We start from the raw sequence: 21,758 nt of genomic DNA on the forward strand, positions 1-21,758 counted from the left end.
CTACTGCCAAAACAGCTGCTGGGCAAACACTGTAAATTTTAGAGTTGGATGGCTGCAAAATTGTTCATTCTCCATGAAGGATATAACAGGATTTTAAATGTGTTTGCAACAACTGGACAACATTTTTGTGCAAGATTCTCAGCAGGAAGTGAGAAAACATTGGTGTGATATTACCTGTGCTACAAGACGGTCTTCATCAAACTGTTTACTAGAAAGTTTCCTATCCACCATTCTTTTATCATCTTGATGTACAAAGTGAAAATAAGGCCCTGGAGACATTTGGGTGTGTTCAGATCAATTCAGTTCACCTGAACTACTGATGAAGCTGGTCCCTTCATTGTGAAAACAAGAACGTTGACATTATTTAACTTTTAATGCACAAGATATCTCAAATAATGAGACCAGCTAATGGTATTGCTGGTCTATGCGTAGGATTATCATCATGAGAACCCACCAATATAAATATACAGCCATTCAAACCCTGACAAAGTTGGACATCCCATCCTTAACATGACATACAAACAATGAGCATTATAAGGGCACTAATGTCAAAAAGGAGGAGAAACTCTACAGTGTATAAAACATGGGAATTTTGACTTCTTGACACAGTCAATACACTGAACTCTGACCTCAGGAGGCACAGGGGACTGGAAGCCAACAGAACTTAAATTGGCTACAAATCTCTTGTTTTCTCATGACATTTGAGAGAAAACATGGGGATGGTTTCTTTAGGACACATGGGAGTTATAGCTGTGTCACTGTCTTCTCCAGAGAGTTCTTCATTTTCCTTACAGTCACTCAATCACTGTCACCTATTGACCTTTCATTACTTTCTCCCAGTGCACCAGCATCACTGCTGACCAATGTACTTCCCCAATCTGTCCAAACCCAAGAGAGGAAGAAAAAGCCTGGTACAGAACTGTATAAAAGGACGTTTACTCTGCACTACATTGTGTCTTCTTTTCTATGCTAGTCTAAATACAAGTGCTGTTTTCACTGCCAATCGTTGTTTGCTTGTTCTGTTTCCACTGGCTAAAACCAGCATTTTTCCAGCTAGTGTTGCCCTCCAGGAAAAAAACACACATTCATACCTTTCTTGCATTTAGCACAGGAGAACAAAGCTGGTTCCCAGGAACAGGGATGATTTCCTCAAAAGAAAACATTTACTGTCAGCTGAGGTTTGACTTCTAATGGCTAATTTGGCATCACCATTTTCAGTACTGTAATACATAACACCATGAATAATTAACAGCTTTTTTCCCCCTGAAGTTTAATATTCTCCTGCAGCTTTGCAAGTGAAAAAAGAGTAAGGAGATAAATACACAAACCAAAACCTTGGGTACAGTCTCTCACAGACTTCCACAAAAAGAAGCTAAAGACAAAGATCTGTAAAAGAAATTTCACTGGAAATCAAGCTTTTGCAGACACTGAGAAAGAAAATCTGCAACATGAGACTGTCTTCCTTGAAGAAACACAGCTGATCTGCTGCATTCCCATATCTGACTTCCACTGGTCTGTGTAAAACATAAACTTCAYGCTAACCCTATGAAAACAGTCAACATGCAAGAGAGACAACAGTCTGCTCCTAGCTGGTGAAAGGGGAAAAAAAATCTCAGGCTGTCATTCTTCCCTTGCTGTGACCTTCATGCTCCACTGAATTTCTGAAGATACTGAAATCTTGGCAGGAAAATGTACAGTCTGTGGGAACCAGGCAGTACTGTCCAGGCTCACTGGTGAGAATTAGGCCCAGTCAAGTCCTTATTTTGGGGGGCTCTGTGTTCCACACGTATGATAACACAATGCTAAGAAAATTAAAGGCTGGGAATTTTACAGGACCCTGCTTATGTATCATGCTTTTGCCCTGCTTGTGAATCATGCTGCAGAACCGGTATGGGCAATACGCTTTCTGTGTTCCCGTCCTTGCACACAGAAGGGCCCAGGCTGCTCAGGATCGTCTTCTATAAAGCAACGTATTTACGGTACATTCGCCATGATCCCATTCTAACATTAGCAGCAGATAAAACACATTCTTTTACCCACTTAAGACACATAAATACTTACAGTTAAGCCTAGGAAGGCACCTGGCAATCTCTAAAAATTAGGTGCAGCCTGGGAGTCAGGAGTCACGGGTGGTATTCCCGCTGGGAGCTCCTTGCCGGAGCCTGGATGAGGCATGTTACTTCTACGCGCCCACATTTCCCTGCCTGTATCCGTGGCCGCTCACTGTGAGCTCTCACTAAGGTTTATAAAGCCTTAGCGATGAGAAAATAATCTCAGCTCAAGCCTCTAAAGGAGCAGAAATTGCTACGACATATTTTCACATACCCTGATGACATTTAACGACTGTCCTGTAGATCTACTCCAAATCAAAAGAACGACAACTCTTTGAATGAAAAGCTGCTATTTCAGGGTTAGGTATATTCACAACTGAATGCTCACATTGAGAGGGTTCCAGGGACAAGTACCTTTTGAGGTCAATTCACTCCTTCAACAATGTCTCTAAAGACAGAATAATACCAGCTGTGCTTCCTGGCCAGAATCTGAGCAGTACAAGTTGCAGATTACATCTAAATTGCCAGGCCCAGGATAAACAAAAAGATTAAGAGGGCCTTACCCTTTGTGTTGAACAATCACACTCTGAAGCAAGAAATCACAGCCTACATAGTGGGCAGGCACAGGGCTGAGTTTTCATTTTAGGCTAAGGGCTGGTGAGGAATAAGCAGCTAACACACATCTGGGGAAACCACAGATGCTGTTAATCATAGGTTTTCCTGACCTGTAGGCGCTGACAAATTGCATCCTATGGATGAACCTTTTATTAAACCACAAAGGGTTTTAAAACAATATTCTCTTTCTCAACATTCCCAAATCTGCAAAAGCCAGTGCACATGACCCTTCTTAACTCTTCATTTAGATGGTGACACGGCCTTTCCAAAAAGATTTCAGGGCTGAGAAGTAAACAGATCTCCAATATTACAGAAGCAGAAGGCAACTCAAAGCTGAAATGTGGGCTCTGAGAACTGATATTTTCTAAATTCTGTGATGATCTCCTCAGACCCATTTCAGTTTGAGATACTTTTTATCCTAAGCAACTGTCTCTTAGTGAAGAAGTATTTTATGAAATATTTAGCCTTTCAATTCTGCTGCATATTGGGAAGGACAACTTTTACATTTGAAAAAATAAAAAGACTGTTGACCAAGCCAAGAAAGGTGACCACCAAACAAAATTGCCCCGGTCCCACTTCCATGACATGATAGAGCACGGAGATAGCTATTTGGCTCACAAGTTAGTGAGAAAGATGATGTCTGGGAGTTCTCATCATCATCTGGACCGACAGAGCAGCCCACATAAAAGGAACAAAAAAGCCTGCTGATCAGATTGGTGTGACAGAGGCTCATGAGAGACATGCACATTTTCAACCTAAATGACAGCTTGAGGGATCTATATTACTAATTATCAACTAATATTGCCAGAGTTCCCAGGCTGGCTTCAAAGGTTCTCACAAAGTGCCCCAAGCACACGTTTTTTCATCTAATCATAAGGCCTTTTTCTTTGTCCCTGCTAAATGGATTGCTCCATACTAGGTTCGCTCTGTGTAAATCAGTTTGCACATGACGAGCTTTGCAGCAATGAAATTCGTTACCTTAACCACACAAAACCAGAAACATTTGCTGCAACTGTTATAACACTTTTGCACCTAATTTCAAAAAAATGGTGGTTTCCTCTCTCCTCCCCCCCGCCTACTCCTAATCCCATGCTAACACCTTTCTAAAAGGCTGGGGTGAGTCGCTTTGAAACATAAAGAGCAGGGAAGGGGGGGAAAAAAAGATATCAGATCTCCAGACAATGAAATAAAGCGGCTATCTCTCACATCCTGCAGAGCTCAGGCTGAGGTCATAAGTTAAACAGGACATCAGAATAGGTGATGTAATTTGCTTATTTAGGATCAGAGCTTTCAGTGAAGCGAAAGAGACAACCTATTTGAATTTCCTGATAATCCGATAATAAATGCAGGACAGCTCAGTTGCAGAAACTGCAGCTGGGGCCAAAGAGATTTTTTCCTGCACATTTATTTTTGCAGAGGATATAATTACAATCTTCCTTTCTTGCAGGAATGCTTGAAACCTCACCTAGGATAAAACTCCCATTGCACTAGGTTTTGTTCAAACACAGTCCGTGCCCTGGACAGTTTAAAAGCTATAAAGGGTCAAGTCAAACAGGGGATGGGAAAGGAAAGAGGCCAAAGAGGAGAGGATGTGGCCATGGCCACACAGTAGGACCCAGGTCTCCTGAGCTCTGCTGACCACGTTCAGGCTGGGCAGGAGAGGAGCTGACTTCTCCCATGTTCGGTGGAAAGGCAAAGCTGGAGGCTCTCAACATTCAGCTAACTAGCAGTTTACTGTTTCAAGCAGAACAGAACTCAGCTTTTCTGAAGATGGACAGGCCCTCCTGGCTCCAAATCTGTCTGTAGAGTCTCAAACCAGCAAGAATTTTACAGCAGAGTTATAAACTTTTAACGACTAGGTTCTTATATAACAAGAATAATTTATTGGCTGTCTTCCACAACACAGAACATACTGTTTTCCCTTCGAACTGTCGTGACAAACACTTGTGATATAAGGATTTAAAGCTAACAACTTGCACCGTTTATCTTCTTGGTTTATCACCATTCAAAACGTAATTTCACCCTGACAATATTGCACAAAGCGGCATTACTCACAACCGAGGGCTTCCATTCCCCTTCCTGAATTATCTCCCTCGACACAATTGGTTTTTCACTGACAAGAACCCAACTAGGCCAGATATCATACCTTAGCCAAAGGAAGTGAAAGTCCTCAATACCTCAGGCTCACTGAGAAAGRGAGCAAGAAATGAAGACGCATTAGCCACACTATGGTCAGTAAATAGATGGTTGTCTACATTTGATTCTCTCACGTTTAGATAGAACTTCAAAGTTCAATGTTCAAAGAAGGTACAGAAACGAGAGATGGAAAGGCCAAGTCAGTCATCCAGGCAATATTTCCCAATAAAAGTTAATTTTCAAGAGTTTCTTTACTGGGCTAGAATCGAGTTCCTGTTCCTTTGCTGCCCTGCTACAAATCCATAGCTCAGCTGCCACAGCCGTCACATGTGCCCTGTGCATAGATCTTGGCGATCGGAGTGCGGGCAGGAGCTGCMTCACCATAGGGTTGGGAGACAATCTTATCATTGATTTTACAGAGCTGTGAGAACTGCCAAACATTAAAATCTATTTAGAATGACCTACTTGTCACATGTCTGTATCTGTAACTGTAGCAGTCCAGTAAAGACACCTTCTTTAGCAGGATTTTTTTTTTTAATCCAAGTTCTGTGTTAGAACTTCCTTCAAGCTAGCAGGATCAGACAGCCTGTCTTCCCCTCAAGCTAATTTGGCAGTTGACCCTATAGGTGCTTACTATAGCCCCTGACGATTTCACACAAATCTTACAGACTAGTACAAGGAACCAATGCGCTGAATTTATCGTATACGAAACATCTCCAACACACTTTTCACATCCGCCCATTTCTGAAGGCGCTATTTGGGGATATCTGAGAAGAGAAAAAGCTGTATACAAGACATTCAAATGTGTGCAGAGCTGACAGACAAAAGACATTTGCATTTCAAATAGATAGAGGAAACGGTTTTATTTCAAAGATTTTAAGGCTAGGAAGCGCATAGCTTCCTGGGGGCTCTTTGCATGTCCCTGAAAGACAGAATTTGTTTTATTTCCATTCAGGCCCCCTAAACCATTGTTCACTAAAGGCAATACCAGGTCTAGCTAAAGGTGCTATGCACAGGTGACTTCTTCATGATGATCAGAGAGTCCTTAAGATGCAGCACTTGAGAAACACATGCAATGGTCATATTTGGAAGGCCATAACTGACAGCAGCTTCCAGTGCCAGAGCATTTGACCAAAACAATCAAGCAGTCGCCCAGCACATGTGAAAGCAGAAGTGAGGACAAGCAGCACGCAGGTGATGTTCTCTTTGCATTCGCTGTGAGAACTCAGACTGAGGTAGCCAGTATTCACCATTGTTTTAACAGAAAAAAGGTTCAATATTTTGGCACGTTTACAAAACAAGCCCATTCTTTGCATCTGCGAAAGAGAGGCCGTCCATCCCTGCTGAGGAGCTGACAAAGGAAACATATTTTATAGCAATCTTGGGTCCAACATTGAATTGGGACCTATTTTTACCATGTGCTCTGTGTTACACGCATTAATTGTTACAGCAACAATATTTGCTGACATAGTCACCCAAATCATTTACAGAATAGGAGCCCAGGAGACAAAACAAGCCCTTGCTCTATGAGACAGAGTGACTCAGGCAGGATGCCACATTGCTTCCTGTGACACACAGAAAATACTTATCTATAATGGATGATCACGGCTGATAACGAGTCTCCAGTGCTCTGGCAGCAGAACGGAGCCGTCCTTCACCAACGGGGCTGCAGTTCAGCCTGTTTGGCTGAGCCCCATGAAGGCAAGGAAGGCCAAGCTTTCAGATTAGTACTGCCTGGGCCCCCCATTCTGCTGAGCACCTGCATGCTTCTGGAAGCTCAGCCATGAAATCAGAATTCCCAAGCCACAGGGACAGACTAAATCCTTGGTTGCCCATTAGCAACAGACATTTCTGCAAGGAGCTGGCAGACCTCAAACCAGTTGCAAAGACCAGAAGAGGCAGCACAAAGGGAAAGATCTAGTCTTCCATCCTGATTAAGCTCAGTCAGCTTCACTAGGTTTGCAGAGAATTAGGATGTTTTGGAAAGAACTTGTAAATGAAGTGCTGAGGTCTCTGTGTTGGCTGCAGGGGTCCCAGAGCACCCTTTTAAAAGGAAAAATTTGCCATTTTTTTTATGTGGGCAGTCAATACTCTTTATAGTTATGTACTATGATCCTTTTCAATCTACTGAGCGCAAGTCCCCTCCTCACACACAAATTTCCCGAGAACTGCAGGTGCAGAGCACTCCTGTGCAACTAGCTTGGTGCCCGCTAGGAATATACAGCTGCAGAAAGCTTGGGATTCTCCTTGAGAGCAACAGTATTATATCAATGAAACTTGTGATGCAATCTGTAGTGGACAGCTGAACAAAATCAGCTCCAAAATGCCAAAGCCTTAAATGTAGGTAAATACATGATTCAGAACCCAGAACAGTTTGACAAATAATAACATCTTCCCATGTGTAGCAGTGTAACATGCAGCTGTTCTACCACCACAATTTACAGGGAAGACATTTTTCCTGGAAGTAAGAGAACACTTAGTATATATTTCTAGCCAGATTGATTATCCCTATTTATATTGTAAATTAAGACAGCACATACTAAAAAGCTGTACAGTTAAGCAGTTTCAGACTCCAGATCATGAGCAAGGGGTCAGTTTTGTGTTCCATGCTGCACTGTCTTCTGCATTTATTATGGATATCAGACAGTTCTCTTCAGGGTGTTTTTTTTTGTATGTGCTTATTCTCACAGCCTCTCAAACAACCATGGGGAAGAACACTACCACTTGATGGAAGCTCAGAGAATCAGAGAATCCATCAGGTTTGCTATAAGATTTTTTTTTTAAATGGCAAAGAAGCCAGTGTGTCACTACATAACAATGTAACCACAAGACTGAATGCGCTATCTTGTATCTGAGGATACACATTTATCCTGAAGGTCAACAGATCAACCCATATTATGCCTATTCCATCTGCATGGTGTTATGTCATTCTTATCCTTTAGACAACCTGAACAACTGGACAACTCTCATTTTCTGTACAAGTTACAGACACGGTTCCATCAACTTCTAACATCAGATACAAACAGAGTCCTAGAAAAACATACCTGTTGTGTTTGCTCAGTAGTCATTTCTACAACATTTGTGCAGTTCCACCAAGSTAGAAGACCCTGTTAGCTGTCTACCAAACGGCACTGAGCCAGACTTTACTGAAGTGCTCAGCTGGCATGTTTACTCATAAGAGAAAGCTCTTTTTCTAGCTAGATTTGCAGTTTCTTCTTTTTCTTTCTTTAAACACTGATAAGATGAGAAATGTTGAAGTTGGAAGTTGGTTTATATTACTGCTTTTGAAGGGATAAGTTTCAGCGTGTTACTGTTAACACATACAACAGTGAAACTGGAAGAGATGGAGCAGATTTGAGCTAACACAATCAAGATTTCTTCTTAAAAACAATCCACAGATATCCAATGCCAAACACAATCTGGAATCATCAGCTAGCATGGACATGAATTAACCAAATAGCTCCTTAAAAAAAATAAGACCCTGAAAAAAATCCCCCTACTAAAATAATTAAGTGTTATCAGAATCACAAAGCCATAATTAAATTTGGTTTATAATTAAAACACCACGTGTCTTAGAGAATGCAGGAACAAAAAGAATATAACCACGATAGTCAATGCCAAAAAACATGCCAAGTACCAAAAATCCGAAAACCAACACAGTTTCTAGCAAGTTGCACATGCAATGCCTGTTCTGTTTGACTTAGTCATCAGCACTCATGAACAATATTAGCACACTCAAAAACCTCTCACAGTTTTGCAAGACATTGCCAAAGTCCAAGCAGAAGTCTTGGCAACCAAGAACAAGCCACTGAATGATAAACCCCAAAAGCTGAAATGGTCTCTGTTGTGCAAGGAACAGTTAGTGAACACTGGCTTTAATTCAGAAAAGGCTAGTCCTACCTGGCAGCGACTGAAGATATCCGCCAAGGTTACTTGAACATTGAAGTGCTTCAGAACCTGCAGGGCCTGTTCTTTTGCCTTTTCTGAGCAGTTCACGGAGAAACACCTTCCTTCTCCTACCTGGGACTGCAGCTTCAAAAGACAAATCATAAACCAAAAACATAACAAATGAGGTACTCCATGCATAATGATCTGTTGTTGTTTTTTTTTCCTAATACACTTGGTTTTAATAATAAGTAACATTTGGAGTTAATATGTGTTTACAGTCTAAATTTTGATCTAACAAGCACAATAGGTAATTTAGCATTTCGCCACTGTTGCAAATAGCTTTGAGACTATTGAAGCAGTATAGTGTTCAATATATCATACGTGATAGCCTAAGTTCCCTTTAACTTATTATTCAATGGTGTGGCGCTGACGGTGATAGCAAGAGGAAACTGAATTAAATCACAGCTTTCACATGAAACCTGGCCAGATCACACACTGTTTGCAAAAGCACAGTCAAGGAGATGGTGTCTAATGACAGTTTTACACTTCACCCCTTCTAGTTTATACACTTTTTTACCTGGAGTTCATAGATGGCCAATGAATTTGAAGTGGTTGATGCAGACACTCCCTCAATGTTTGTTCCACATTTAGCGCAAAAGTCTGTATCTGGGAACAAGCACTGGGAAGTGTCTAGACACATCTTTATGAATGTGATAAAAACTGACAGTGAGCTGGTATCAGCTAAATGCAAGTAAAAGAGCCTGGCAGAGCCATTCTGTCCGCATGTAAGGCATACAAAGGCAAGGGAACAAAGAGAACCAGACATTTCCCAGGACAATACTGCACACTGGGAAGCAATTATTTTCCTTTTGCAATTTCTACACAGTGCTTTGGAGTTAGAGCTTTGCCAAGTAAGATTATGCTGGACTCTGAAATACCTACAGCATCAGCTGTAGATGCTAGCAACCACAGTCTGGATAAGGAACCTGTATCATGGCCTGGCTCCACTTGCCTCAGTATCTCACTGTGGGGGTAGTTTTCTTGAATGTTCAGCTATAAACTAGGAAATTACCAATGTAAGTTCTGCAAATCCTCTATTTGAATAGTTGGGATCTTTTATATCTATAGTCTGAAAGGAAGTTCTGCATTCTGGCTCATGCACATAATCCTGAATAATTTCACTCCTCCAGATGAATTTTTGGGCAATAACAGAGGACAGAGAACTTGCAGCAGGCATCATGACACTGCAGCCATTGACTTGACAGGTTCAGGATATTCCACCAACACTCTGCTTTGCAGTATGTTTCATGAAGGGCTCTGAATGTCTGATGCTGAGGGTAAGGTTGGGTTTTGCTTTGTTTTTTGTGTGTCTGTAGAGCAACTCAAGCTTCCACCTGGATCCATGCTTAGTGGCTTCAATTGTCTCTCTTCTGAGCCCGAAGAAAAGTCTTTAAGTATCAAAAACAGCAGAGTGTTATGTCAGTATGAAGCCAGTGAGCGAACAAGAATCTTTGTAATAAAATGCATGGGAAGTGAGTTGAACTTCACTTGCCAGTAAGGCTATACAGAAGCACTTTGGCTTGATTTTTTTGACATGGAGGTCAATTGCTCTTCCCTATGATAAAGCATCAAGCATAAAAGAAACTTCAACTCACCCTTTGGCCGTTCAGAACAAGAGCAAACCTCACAAGACCCTTTTGGTAGTTTTCAGTGCAGAAAACAGACAAAAAAGCCAAGCCAGCTGTTCTTTCACATCTGGCTTTTCCTCTTCTCTACGCTGCACATCCCAGACCATGCAATGACACAATGCCAGAGAAATGCCAGAAGCTCTAAKCACTTACAGTCTGATATGGGAGTCCAGAGGTTAAAATGACCCTTCCTTCCTGTCGGGCAATCTGGAAGAAAACCAGTAAAAACTGTTAATTAACATGGGCTGAAGTTACCAGTGAATTCAAGCTTTCCTTCCAGTCAAAACACAGAGAACATGAACTGGTGACATGGAGTCCTTCTCTACAGTGTTGACATAAACTAGGTCAAGAGTATCTGGGTCTAGTTCAACAATACATTTTTGACAGCAATAGTGGCTTAAGGTATTGCTCTCTCACTACACATGTGCTGGAACAACTGCTTGTGCATCTGCACTGCAGACGGACCAAGAAACTGATCCACCTTGAAAAAATCCTATCAAAAAGCCTTTTTTAGTTTTAGGTTTGGGGATTTTTTTCCCCCCTTAAGCCAGGCTATTTCTATTTCCCTAATCTGGCTCACAAAGAAGCAAGCAGTCCTGCTCGCTCAGCAATACACAGGGGAGAAAGGAAAATACCTTAAGCAGGTAATTCCAGCAAAAAATGTGCCATTAAATGTGTCTGTCAGCTTCACAGACATTAAGAAAGTGATGTTCACTCCACCCCTTAAAGATAAGGCAGTATTATTTTCCTGCAAACCAGAAACAGGCATATAGAAATTACACTCCTTTTCCAGTCTACAAAGAAAGTCTCCATCAGAGTTTATCATCTCCTGACTTGCAATCCTGTGCTTTTACCAGAGATCATCTCCTTCAAGGGGAAGGTCTGCAAAGAATTATCAGGGGACTCATTACCCATGCTTCTGACCTTCACAACAGAGTAAGAGACATTTTTGAACGGTTTGGTGCCAAAAGAAGATACTAAACCTGGAACTGCAATTCTTCACAAAGACGAAAGTGTGACTGAACTTCATATGATTAAATGACATCTCTGCTTCCCACTCCTTCACCCCTCCCTCTAGGATGAAAACAATTTCAGGACCACAGTGAGAGAAGGATTCCCACGTGAGCCAACGCTTCTGCTCTGCTAGTGCTGATAAGCGATTGGCACTTTGAGGTAGGCATGAGGTTATTTTTCTTCTCTGGTTTGGATTCTGTTGGAAGCCCTTGCATTTTTCACTATTTCCAGATGCATGTCACGGCTGTCTCTCTTCTGGTTCAGAGTTTCAGAAGCTTTCTCTGGATCACTGTTTAACCCTGGCAGGATACATCTGGCGATCGGAGTCTTGCTGCACTTCCCAGACAGCTTTGACAACACCAAGCATAGCCAGGGAACACCAAGCATTAGAAAACAAACTGAGTTTTCTTAAACTCTCTCCTGCATATCTATTCTCTTAAGACCCATTTGACCTATGGAGACATATGATGAGAAGAAGGTTCTGAAGGCATAAACTACCCTTTCAGTCAACCCAACAACCATTTTCTTCCTAACTTGACCTTCCAGGTAGCCTTTTTCCTCCTTTCTTTTGTGAAGTCACTAGTCTGGCTGCCAATTCTGCACTGAGATAGGAACTGGTAGCAACCTCTAAAGCATCTTCCTGTAGCCAAAATTACTGAATTTCTCTCAAAACGAACTCCCTCTCTCAGTAAAGCAAAAACTCACAAGAAACTGGAATCTTGAAATGGCAGCTGAGACAGCCCTTGCTCAATGCAATCCTACTATGCAGTTAGGATTACTGAACAGCCCTGCGTGCAACTGGCCAACAAACAAACCTCACAGCACATCTGCAAGAGAAGTCCAGCGAGGCATCAGCTAAACTCCACCATAGTGGGGGAAGCGAACAAGGGAAAAGATACCTCTGAAATTCCTTCAGACCCATGCGTGTTTCAGGGTAAGTCTGAGGATTTCACAGCTGGAGCACTCAATTCTGACTTCCTGCATCCAGGGTTAATTAGTTCAAGCTTGATAAATCTCCTTATCTAAATAGCTCTGCAGAGACAAGCAAGGAACTTCAAATAAAAAGGAGAAAAGTAGTAAGTCTTCCAGCATGTTTTTTCGCCTCTGGAACAATGACTGGGAGAAGCAGGCAAAGCCAGAAAAGCCATGTGATAGCACACATCTGACTGAAACCTGCGGAGGACACATGCTGGAGAAAAGAGCACAATTCTTTCTCTTCCCTTGAAAGAGGTAACTGAGTGCAGCTTCAGGACCAACTGGGAGACACTGTGATCGGAAATGCAGATAAAAGGAAAGAAACAATTAGTGCAGCTTGCTGGGGTGGGAGTCAGGGACTTGTGCTCCATCCCAAGCACTGTAGAGAGGTCACTGGCCTCAGTTTCACAATCTATTAAAAAGATTGTATCAACTTCCTCTGGAAATGGCTTAGATCTTCTGGATAAAAAGTACTACCTAAGAACTTGTGATTACTCTTTATCTCTTAAGAAACCTGTATTTTCAGCTAACTTTAATCTTGCAGAGATGAATGAACACAAGTGATTCATGGGTAAAAGAGACCTGGAGGGGCAAGAACTGAAGAGGGAAGAGAAAGACCTTAAGTTTCCAAGCAAGCACCAGCAGCAGGATTCCTTACAATCCAAAGAATGCGGATTTAAGTCCAAAGAAAGTTTCAAGAAACAGCAACACAGGACTGTAGCCTCGTAATTTAAGGGAAACTGTGCTTTACGTAGTTGTCAAGCCCTTGCCTGATGTGCACCAGGCAATACTACATGTCCTTGAAGAGGCAAACTGCAGCGCGCCTTTTGCAAGGTAGTTGTCTAGGAAAAGGTGCGACTGCCTTGTAGGGCAGAGTTTCAGGAATGATCCTGAGCCAGCAAGGGCACATTTAAACAAAAAGAAAATGCACAGAGAGCATCTGCTTCAGGCTGTGCACTGGAAAAGCACCCAGGTAGGATCTATGAGAAAAGTAGATTACAAGCCTCAGTCCAACCTTGAAACTCCTTACCTGTTGTCTCAGGTTTTGTTAAAATACAATGTCCCAGACAATAATAACTGGGAGCTTTAATCAAACATAAATGCACTTGTCCAGACTTCTTGTGTATTTGCTGTACTGATGGTATTTTAAAATTAGACTTCTCTTCAGCATTCATGAAAATCATAAATTGCACAAAGTCATGGCATGATTTGGTAACATGGCCTTAAGTACCAGACTAAAACCACTGCACTAATGTTGTTTCTTAATGTAGACCTATTTGTTCCAAAAACTCCAAAGACAGAAATATCCTTCTGCTGACCAAACATAAAAAAGCTAAGTCTTAAAGATAGATTTTCAGTTCTCTATATCTTTGCTCTGTGCATTTACTTTGCAGACTTGGGGGGAGGTAAAGAGACTGGCAAACCTAAAGAATGTTTTACATCAAAACCACGGAAAAAGACATTCAAAGCAGAGATGAGATCACAGATCAGATTCTCCCACCACATGAAGCTCCTCTCACTGTAGTATCAGAAGTCCCCTTTGTGTCCCCTGGCTCCAAAATAATCCAGGGCCAATTTTGTTCCAGGTGCACATTGCTCTAGCTGGCTCCTGAAATCCATCTAAACCCGGTCCTCCTCTTCGACTTGCTGGTTGACCTGGAGTTTTGGGGAAGTAGGTATAACCTTACAAAGGAACCTTCTACACCATGAGAGCTGCAGGAAGCCAGTTCTACCAGCCTTCTGGATGTTATCACACTTCAAAAGATACCAAGTTTGCCTTAGCATGAAGATTATTCTTATAGATGATGGTGGTTTTGAAGTTGAAGAGCACAGGCCATTAAAAAAATGCAAGATAGGTTTAAGATTCTCTACAAAGGGAAATTTGCAGAAAACAAGCTAGTAGACATGGCTGGAAACACAACAGGCATATAACACGATTAAAGTAAAGAAAAAAATATATTTAAATAGATAAAACATTTGTTGCTTACAGGAATAACTGCAAATGCAAAGGGCGGCTTCCCCCAACATGGACAAGCTTAACAGCAGCTACAAATACAGAAGGATGTTGCCTGAGAGAGACAATGTTCACATTCTTCACCGATACGAGAACAGAAGCCCCTGGGGAATGGGTGTATGCAGAAATAACCCAACTTGGGATGGAGTCGGAAGCCCCTGGCAAAGAACAGCTGGACACACATAGCCTTTCTCAAGAGAGGCTGCCCTATTTTGCCAATTAGCAGGGAGCCAGACCTAGGGAGGGAGGCTCCAGGCTGGGCCACTAGCAAAAGCACTGCTGAAGGGCCTTCTACCCAAGGTGCAGGACTGGAGTAGCGCGGCCAGACAAGGGGACATGTTTCAGAGAAAGCATATGGCAAAAAAAAACAGCCTCTCAATTCACAGGCTGCTCTAATTCAGGAAAAGGAGCTTGTCCAGCACATCTGGGTCAAGCATTTAGTCTCCAGCTGCATAGCTGCTTAGCCAAACAACTCTGTGCACTGCACTACAGCAGCTATGATATAATTGCAATACATGCTACAAATATTACTGCGACCCCACAGAATTAGAACACTTGGAAAATGACATGGTGCCCACACTTGGACACAAAGCTGTTCTTCCCAAAGAGGTTAGTGCTCATGAAGGAAAGCCTAAAATGCTTGTAATCAGAGAAAGAAAGTTTTGGCAAGAAGTTCTAATATTTCTCCATTTTGAACAATTTTCTCTCTCTACTCTTATGACAGAGGAGTTTTAATTCGTCACTTTTCCAATCAAGACCTAATTTAAATGGTGCCAGTAAACATGCAGAGCGTAAGCTGGTGTTTTTTTCACAGCAACTGAATGTGGGCGAACAAGTGGAACACGCCGGCTCATGGTGTCGTCAACTAGGTCCTTCTCTCACAGGACAGCAGATCTGAAGTTGCTGAGCTGGCATGATAAATTTGCCATGACAAATGTCATCCAAGACAAGACATTTCACCAACAATGGCAACACAATATGAAGCAGTATATAGGACAGATTTCAAGTTTAGCCTGGGAATGGGATTTCTCAAACCAACGTATGAACATTACTTTTATTACTGCCACACGCATTAGTTGAAGAAACTACAGGGGGGAAAAAAAATATGCATGGCTGTGCAAGCACAACTTACACAGCTCTCAGGCTTTTAAGTTCTCTCTCAAATTATATAAGGTGAATGATATGATCCATCTGCCTTCCAATACTTGAAGTTACTTTAACAAGCGCCAATAATGAGAACAACAAGGAACAAACGCCAGGGTATTCAGGAGTTCTTGGCACAAGGAGATAGGTGATATCACTAATAAATCATTTTAGTGAAATTACAATAATGAAGAACAAACACCAACTCTGCACACATCTATATGTTCCTGGTGAGGTGATGTCAGTTTGAGATTGTTTTGGGACAAGGCCAAAACTGCCTATCTTGTGTTTGGTGACCAGGATTCAAATCTTTCTCCTGGCCTTTGCAAAAGCATTTGCTGGTTTTCTGATATACAGTGGTTAACATCCAACTTTTAATAAATCGGGATTGTCGGATATAAGGGTGGGAGGAGTCCATTCTTATCTTTGATTATCCAAGCACAGATCAAAGGCTCTTCAATACAGTAACACTACGAGGGTTTCTGATAGTGAAAGGATGTTTGTCTGGTCACCATAGAGAAAGCAATGTAAAACATCCTGTTCATAGCATGATAAGGTATCAGGATGAGAAGAGGAGACAGGGCTCTGGAGGGAGGCAGTGAGAGCTAGTTTGTTTAAATGACTTGTGCAAGTTTGGCAGAGACATGATATTAATTATTTTTGCAGAAGTTAGAGCCTGCCCAGGATTCAGGCCAAGCAGACATCTGAAGAGGAAACATCCTGTGCACCAGGATGGGTGATCAGTGCACGCTTGATAGCAACACACTGTGTGGGCTGGATATCTCCATTTCTAGTGTAGCAGAAATATGTCTGAAATGAAGAAGGATGTGTCTCTCTCCTCCGAGAGACAGAGGGTCAAAGTGGTTATGGGAGTTCAGATCAGTATTAGTTGTCCCCATGTATGTTAGAGACTTTTTCTTTCCCAAACCTTTCACTGCAATTTGTGATTGATCACCTTTGAGTCATCTCACAAGGTGGTAGACAGCTAGGAAGTCACCTGGTAATTTATTATGGCACTTTTCCCTTCCATGCTGCACAGCTGTCCTTTGATTATGTTTCAGCTGGATTGGCCCAGGTATAAGGCAAGCAAATAACGTCCTGGCAAGCCCAAACTGGAATCCATTAGAAACCAAAGTGAGTTTTGGTTCCTTTTTCTGTTTTTGTTTTTTTTGTCGTAAGTGCACCAACACCCCATTCAAGACACTGGAGACCGCAGGTCACATCTATAGCTTTGCATTCTTTATTGACTTAAAATGACAGAAACAAAGAGAGACAAATAAGATTTGAGATCACAGCACTCTATGCAAAGTGTGGTTTGTTCACCTTCTCTCCAAAGCCCCACACTAATGTAGGGACTAAGGAATACCAGCTGCCACATTACAGAGCTTCTAGCACTGAACCTGAGAACTGGATCTCAGCAAGGGCACAGGAGGAAGCATGTGCTGGACACGTCCCACCAACCTGTTGTCAGTGCTGCCTTCACTGTGAGTAACTAACCAGTGCGGTTATTCATGAAGCAGCAGGCCTTCTCCAAGGAGCACAGATGGGAGTTACAAATGTGCGCACACACGACTAACCTCAGCAGCTTTTCTATGATCATCTTCATTCTCCAGAATCCGGACATCTACACCAAGGCAGCGAAGATAGCGCCCGAGGCCTTGCAACATGTTATCACAGACCACACTGAACTCCTTTGGGGAGATGGGATCAGGGGGATACGAAGCCTCCTTGTCAAACCCTTTGCATTGCTACAGAAAAACAACATAAAAACAACATAATCAGCAGAACAGAAGGCTGATTTCCAACACACTTGTGTTCTGCCTCCCCGCATTCACCCACCATGACAAATTCAACTGCTCTCCACCACCTGCATTACAATTTCCACCTCTGCAATACTTTTAGCTTTGCCTTCATGTCCCCTAGACCCTTCTGCATCAACCACCCACTACTTGGGCAGGAGGCAGCACATGATGGGGCTAATTCTGAGTTAATCATTCACTTGCTGGCCAATCAACATTGATTAACTGGCCACACAAAACAAGATTTGCAGCCTTTCCCTGAGGAAATGCTAACTTGGCCTTCTCTGCTCTACCCAGACATCAATTTTCATGAAGTCATAGAAATTCATCTTCAAGACTGCTATTCCCTTGTCAAATTAGGCTGCAAGTGATATAAGTTATTACTAGGGAAGGGGATCTGTCAGACAGAAAGAGAAACAGGTAGACAAAGCAATCACATCAGCCTTGTTATCTTCAGAAGTTTAAAAATAGATAGTGCCTGAATTCTGTTTATTTTATTTCAAATTGCTGCTCCTGGGGAAGTTCCTGTAGTTGGATACTTCATCTTTTGGAGACTCCCAGAAGTACAACAGCTAAATTCACGGAGAGGAGAAGTTATTAAAGAACCTCTAGTGTTCAGCTTTGCCTCTAGGAACTTGAATCTGCTGGAATGACTGAAGGACACTGCCACCATCTATAAAAGAGCTAACTCAGGCCTGGAAATGCTGGGGAGCACAACGTAGATACACCTCAGCTGACTGCATGAACTTGCTCAGATCTGCGAGCGTCACAGATGCATTTGCATGATGCTGCATCTCCCAGAAGCTGGTACATGCACTCAGCGCTCTGCAGCACTACGTGGACTGACTGAACTATCACTGGTTCCTGGAAGGACCTTGGCAGATGCATATATGCCCTGAGACAGAGTGCATAACAATGGATCGAGCTGACCCTTCAGTGTTGAGGCAGTCAGAAGACACTAAGGACACTAACCCCACGCTGTTGCTTCTGCTCAAAAAGACGTAAAGGAGCAGCAGCTGGCTCTTAACTGGGTGATTATTCAATGGCCAGCAATGCCATATCTATCTTTTTTCTCATGTTTCATGCCAGTAGAGCTCAGAGGGCTTATAAAGGAAGACAGTGTCATTAGCCCCACTTCACAGAGTGGACCAGGAAACACTGGGAAAGAGAGCTTGGAGTTGTGCATGAAGCAGAGTCAGGCAGAAAACTCTGTTTTCCTGATTCCCAGTCCAGGTTTTACTAACTACCTCTCAGCTAATGAATTTGACTGTACAGAACACAAAGATGACCCATGAGTTCACAAGGTAATTCAAGCCTGAAGTACTTACTTTTCCGATCTCTGTAGCAGGCAGTCAAATGCATTGTAACGTACAACATTCCCATGCACATGGAGTGCTTAGGAAACTACTGAGCAGCTGCATGTTTTACTAAGACTAATGGAATATCGTACATTTACACACACTTGATAGGAGGAACCCAAAAAGCTAGCTATAATCAATAGCATCTCACTCCAACTATGGAAGGTACTACTGACATCAGGAGCTAAATACACACTTGGGACCACTTTGAAGGATACACAGCTATAGTGAGCCTTGCCAGCTAACCAACAAAGCCAGTTTTCCACTAATGTTTTTTACAGGTGCATAAACAACTGGATGGCTGCATTTTGAAAGTGAAACATGTACCTTCTTCATCACTAAGAGAGAGGGATCAGTCATAATGGAAGATATTTAAGCAGTCACATAGCCTCAAGCTATCGCCAGCTGGGTTTTAAGGCTCTGTCACAACATACATTGCAGGAGGCGGCCAGTCATGGAGTACGTGGTGGTAGGCAGGGAGACAGAGACAAACCATCAGGAAAAGGGCTCTTTTTACTTTTGCAGACTTTTACTTCCAATACAATAAAGTAGGCATTCCCCAACGTGAAACCAGTGTGTGGAAGCTCAGTTAAAAGCAAAAGTAAAAAGGCCCGAGTTTTGAAACCTCATTAATGCAACACCTAGGCCACAGAGTTCAAACGCACAGCAACGAGGAAACGTGGAAGTGGCGCTTCTCTCAGCAAGGTTAACTGGATTCTGCCACATGGATTCGTGCCGACGTTTTTCCAGCAAAGACAAATGAACCTAGTATCACAGGGAAAGCTGAACCGAGGCACCCAAAGGGGAAAGCATATTTTACCAGTAAAGGGATGGAGTGAGGAGGAGGTTTGCTGCAATACTCCTGAGACTGGACTACAAACAGGCATATCAGGCAGAGCTAATAGTATGACTGAAAGACAAGGTAATGTTTGGTTTGAAGGGGTCTTGAGCAACATGCAGCTCTTTGAAGATGTTTACAAACCTGTCCAGAAGATGACGGTACTTCTTGTTTATTCAGCTGCTTCTTTGCCCTGGGTTTTATGCTTGGTTTTCCCACTAGACTCTCAGTCAGGTTTGAACTTAGACCAAAACTCGCTGGATCCTTACACAGTTTCCCATAGACCTCCAACAAGCAGTATGCATCCGAAGCTAAAAGAACAGAACATGAGCATCAGATGGTTTCATCCAAAAGTAAAACAGGCTTTTTTGATGTATGAAAGAGCCTTCACCTTTGTAAATGCTACTGGATACAAACATCCTGTGAAGATGCAACTTACCCTGTCCTCTTTTGCTTATTCAGTATCATAATCTAACAGGCCGTAGCACAATCGCTTGACCAATTCAGAGCAATACACAATACCTTTTTGCCTTCAGATAATTAAGACAGAGAACCAAACTCAGTCTAACATAAAGGGGCTGCTATTCACACTGAGATTTTTCTCCTTGCTGGGCAGAAACACATGAACACAAAGAGTCAAGGCAGAGGAGCTGAAAAAAAGTGGCAGGCCCTCCGCTGAGATGTCGTAGCTGAGCCCTAATGTAATGCAAATTAAAGTGGGCCTGTTTAAACTGCCATGTAGGGTAGCTTTAGCCAACCCATTTTACTTGCCTTTGTTACAGAGCAGCAGCTTGCGTCCACGGTTTATTACCGCATCGCAGCTCTGGGAAGGTAACTTCCCTATTAGATGCGGTATCTTAAAACGTAATAACCGAGTTGTTTGCAATCACCTGCCCACACACACTGCCATGTGGCCTCTGCTCTTTGCAACGGGAACTAAGTCTCCAAGCCAGTTTTACAAGTCCTGGTGATTAACTCTTGTGGGAACTGTGTCAACTTCAAGGATAGCTGAATTTAACAAAGGGCTGGTTCGCTTCAGCAGATTGTCCTTTGATGCCTCAGGAAAATATTTAGACCCAGACTTCTGACTCTGGGGTAATCAACAGTAAACTCCACTGTTCATTCTGCAGTACTGACTCTGTACGACAGTTTATGACACCATGTCTACCCGCTTTTAACCCTGCTCTAACAAGCGCTTCACTATGACAAACGAACACAATACTTGCTTCCGAGAAAGGCTGTGTGGTGAAATGAGGCAGAAGGAAGTGGACTTTCTTCCTTTTCAGTTATAGAGAGGAATTTCCACCGAGATGATGTTTCATCAGATAGAATCAGCCAAGCACAGGAATTCTTTCATAAGGGAAATAATGAATCACTGGACAGTTTAAACTTCAACCATTAAAGCCACATCTGCAAAAGGACAAATGTAACGTGCTGGCTTCTCTGAACAGGAACTAACCTGCAAAACCATTTTCTCTGTTTGCTATCTAACGATTTTTCCAGTGACAGGCAGCAGACAAACATGGCCTGTAATGGACTCTCTGGAGCACCTTGCCATGGAGTTAGCGACCACACCTGCATAGAGGATCTGTTCCTCCCGGAGAGGCCGTTTCTCCCAGTTAGACAGCTGCTCCGTTTTATCTAGAGGTTTCCCCAGTACATGTTGCACCAACAGGCTGAGCCCTCTTTCTGGCTGCCTGAACGCTCTGTCCTCGCAGCTCGGCTCTGGGGCCAGTACATCGACCTTCYGGCCACCCTTCTTCCAGTCAATGGAACTCTTCTGCAGCTAATGGAAGGAGAAAGATGTAAAACACATGGTTATAAAACAACTTCTGCAACACCTCCTATTTCAGTAGGTGGAGCCAAGCAGGAACCCTATCGTCTTTATCTCTTGCATGGCATATTGTATCCCGTTGTCTCAGAAAAGGGCTGGGATGGCATTAGATATATACGCAGAGTCTGGTTATTTGTTTAACAAACACCCTTGCTGGAAGGAAATCTGTTTCATAACCAGGGAAGGAGAACAACTGCGTTGTCTGACAGCATTGCATCAGAGCAATGGGGCTGTGACTGTGACTTCTCAGATTTGCAGGGCTCTCAGCCACACTGCAGGCTGTCAGAGACAATCTCAATAAAATAACACAGCAGCAACAGTTCAGCATCTTTTCCTTCATGGTTCCAGTGAGAAAAGGTGCTTCTGCAACACAGGAGGCAATGGCCTTTCTGAAGTTCCCATGTC

At 42.7% G+C, this 21,758-nt stretch overlaps 1 protein-coding gene across 6 annotated transcripts in view; it reads right to left on the minus strand.

Annotated features, from left to right (window-relative positions):
• EXD3 (exonuclease 3'-5' domain containing 3) overlaps positions 1-21,758 on the minus strand; it is a 334,835-nt gene that overhangs the window by 164,149 nt on the left and 148,928 nt on the right. For all 6 annotated transcript variants that reach the window (XM_026073353.1, XM_026073352.1, XM_026073355.1 and 3 more), the window contains 5 exons: positions 21,095-21,305; positions 19,664-19,830; positions 17,102-17,272; positions 10,532-10,585; positions 8,703-8,834 (listed from right to left, as the gene is read on the minus strand). In XM_026073353.1, coding sequence (XP_025929138.1) covers positions 8,703-8,834; positions 10,532-10,585; positions 17,102-17,272; positions 19,664-19,830; positions 21,095-21,305 — 735 coding nt within the window. The remainder of the gene's footprint in view (positions 1-8,702; positions 8,835-10,531; positions 10,586-17,101; positions 17,273-19,663; positions 19,831-21,094; positions 21,306-21,758) is intronic.

Source organism: Apteryx rowi, unplaced genomic scaffold (genome assembly GCF_003343035.1).
Source record: "Apteryx rowi isolate R43461 unplaced genomic scaffold, aptRow1 scaffold_367, whole genome shotgun sequence".
Classification (NCBI taxonomy): Eukaryota; Metazoa; Chordata; class Aves; order Apterygiformes; family Apterygidae; genus Apteryx; species Apteryx rowi.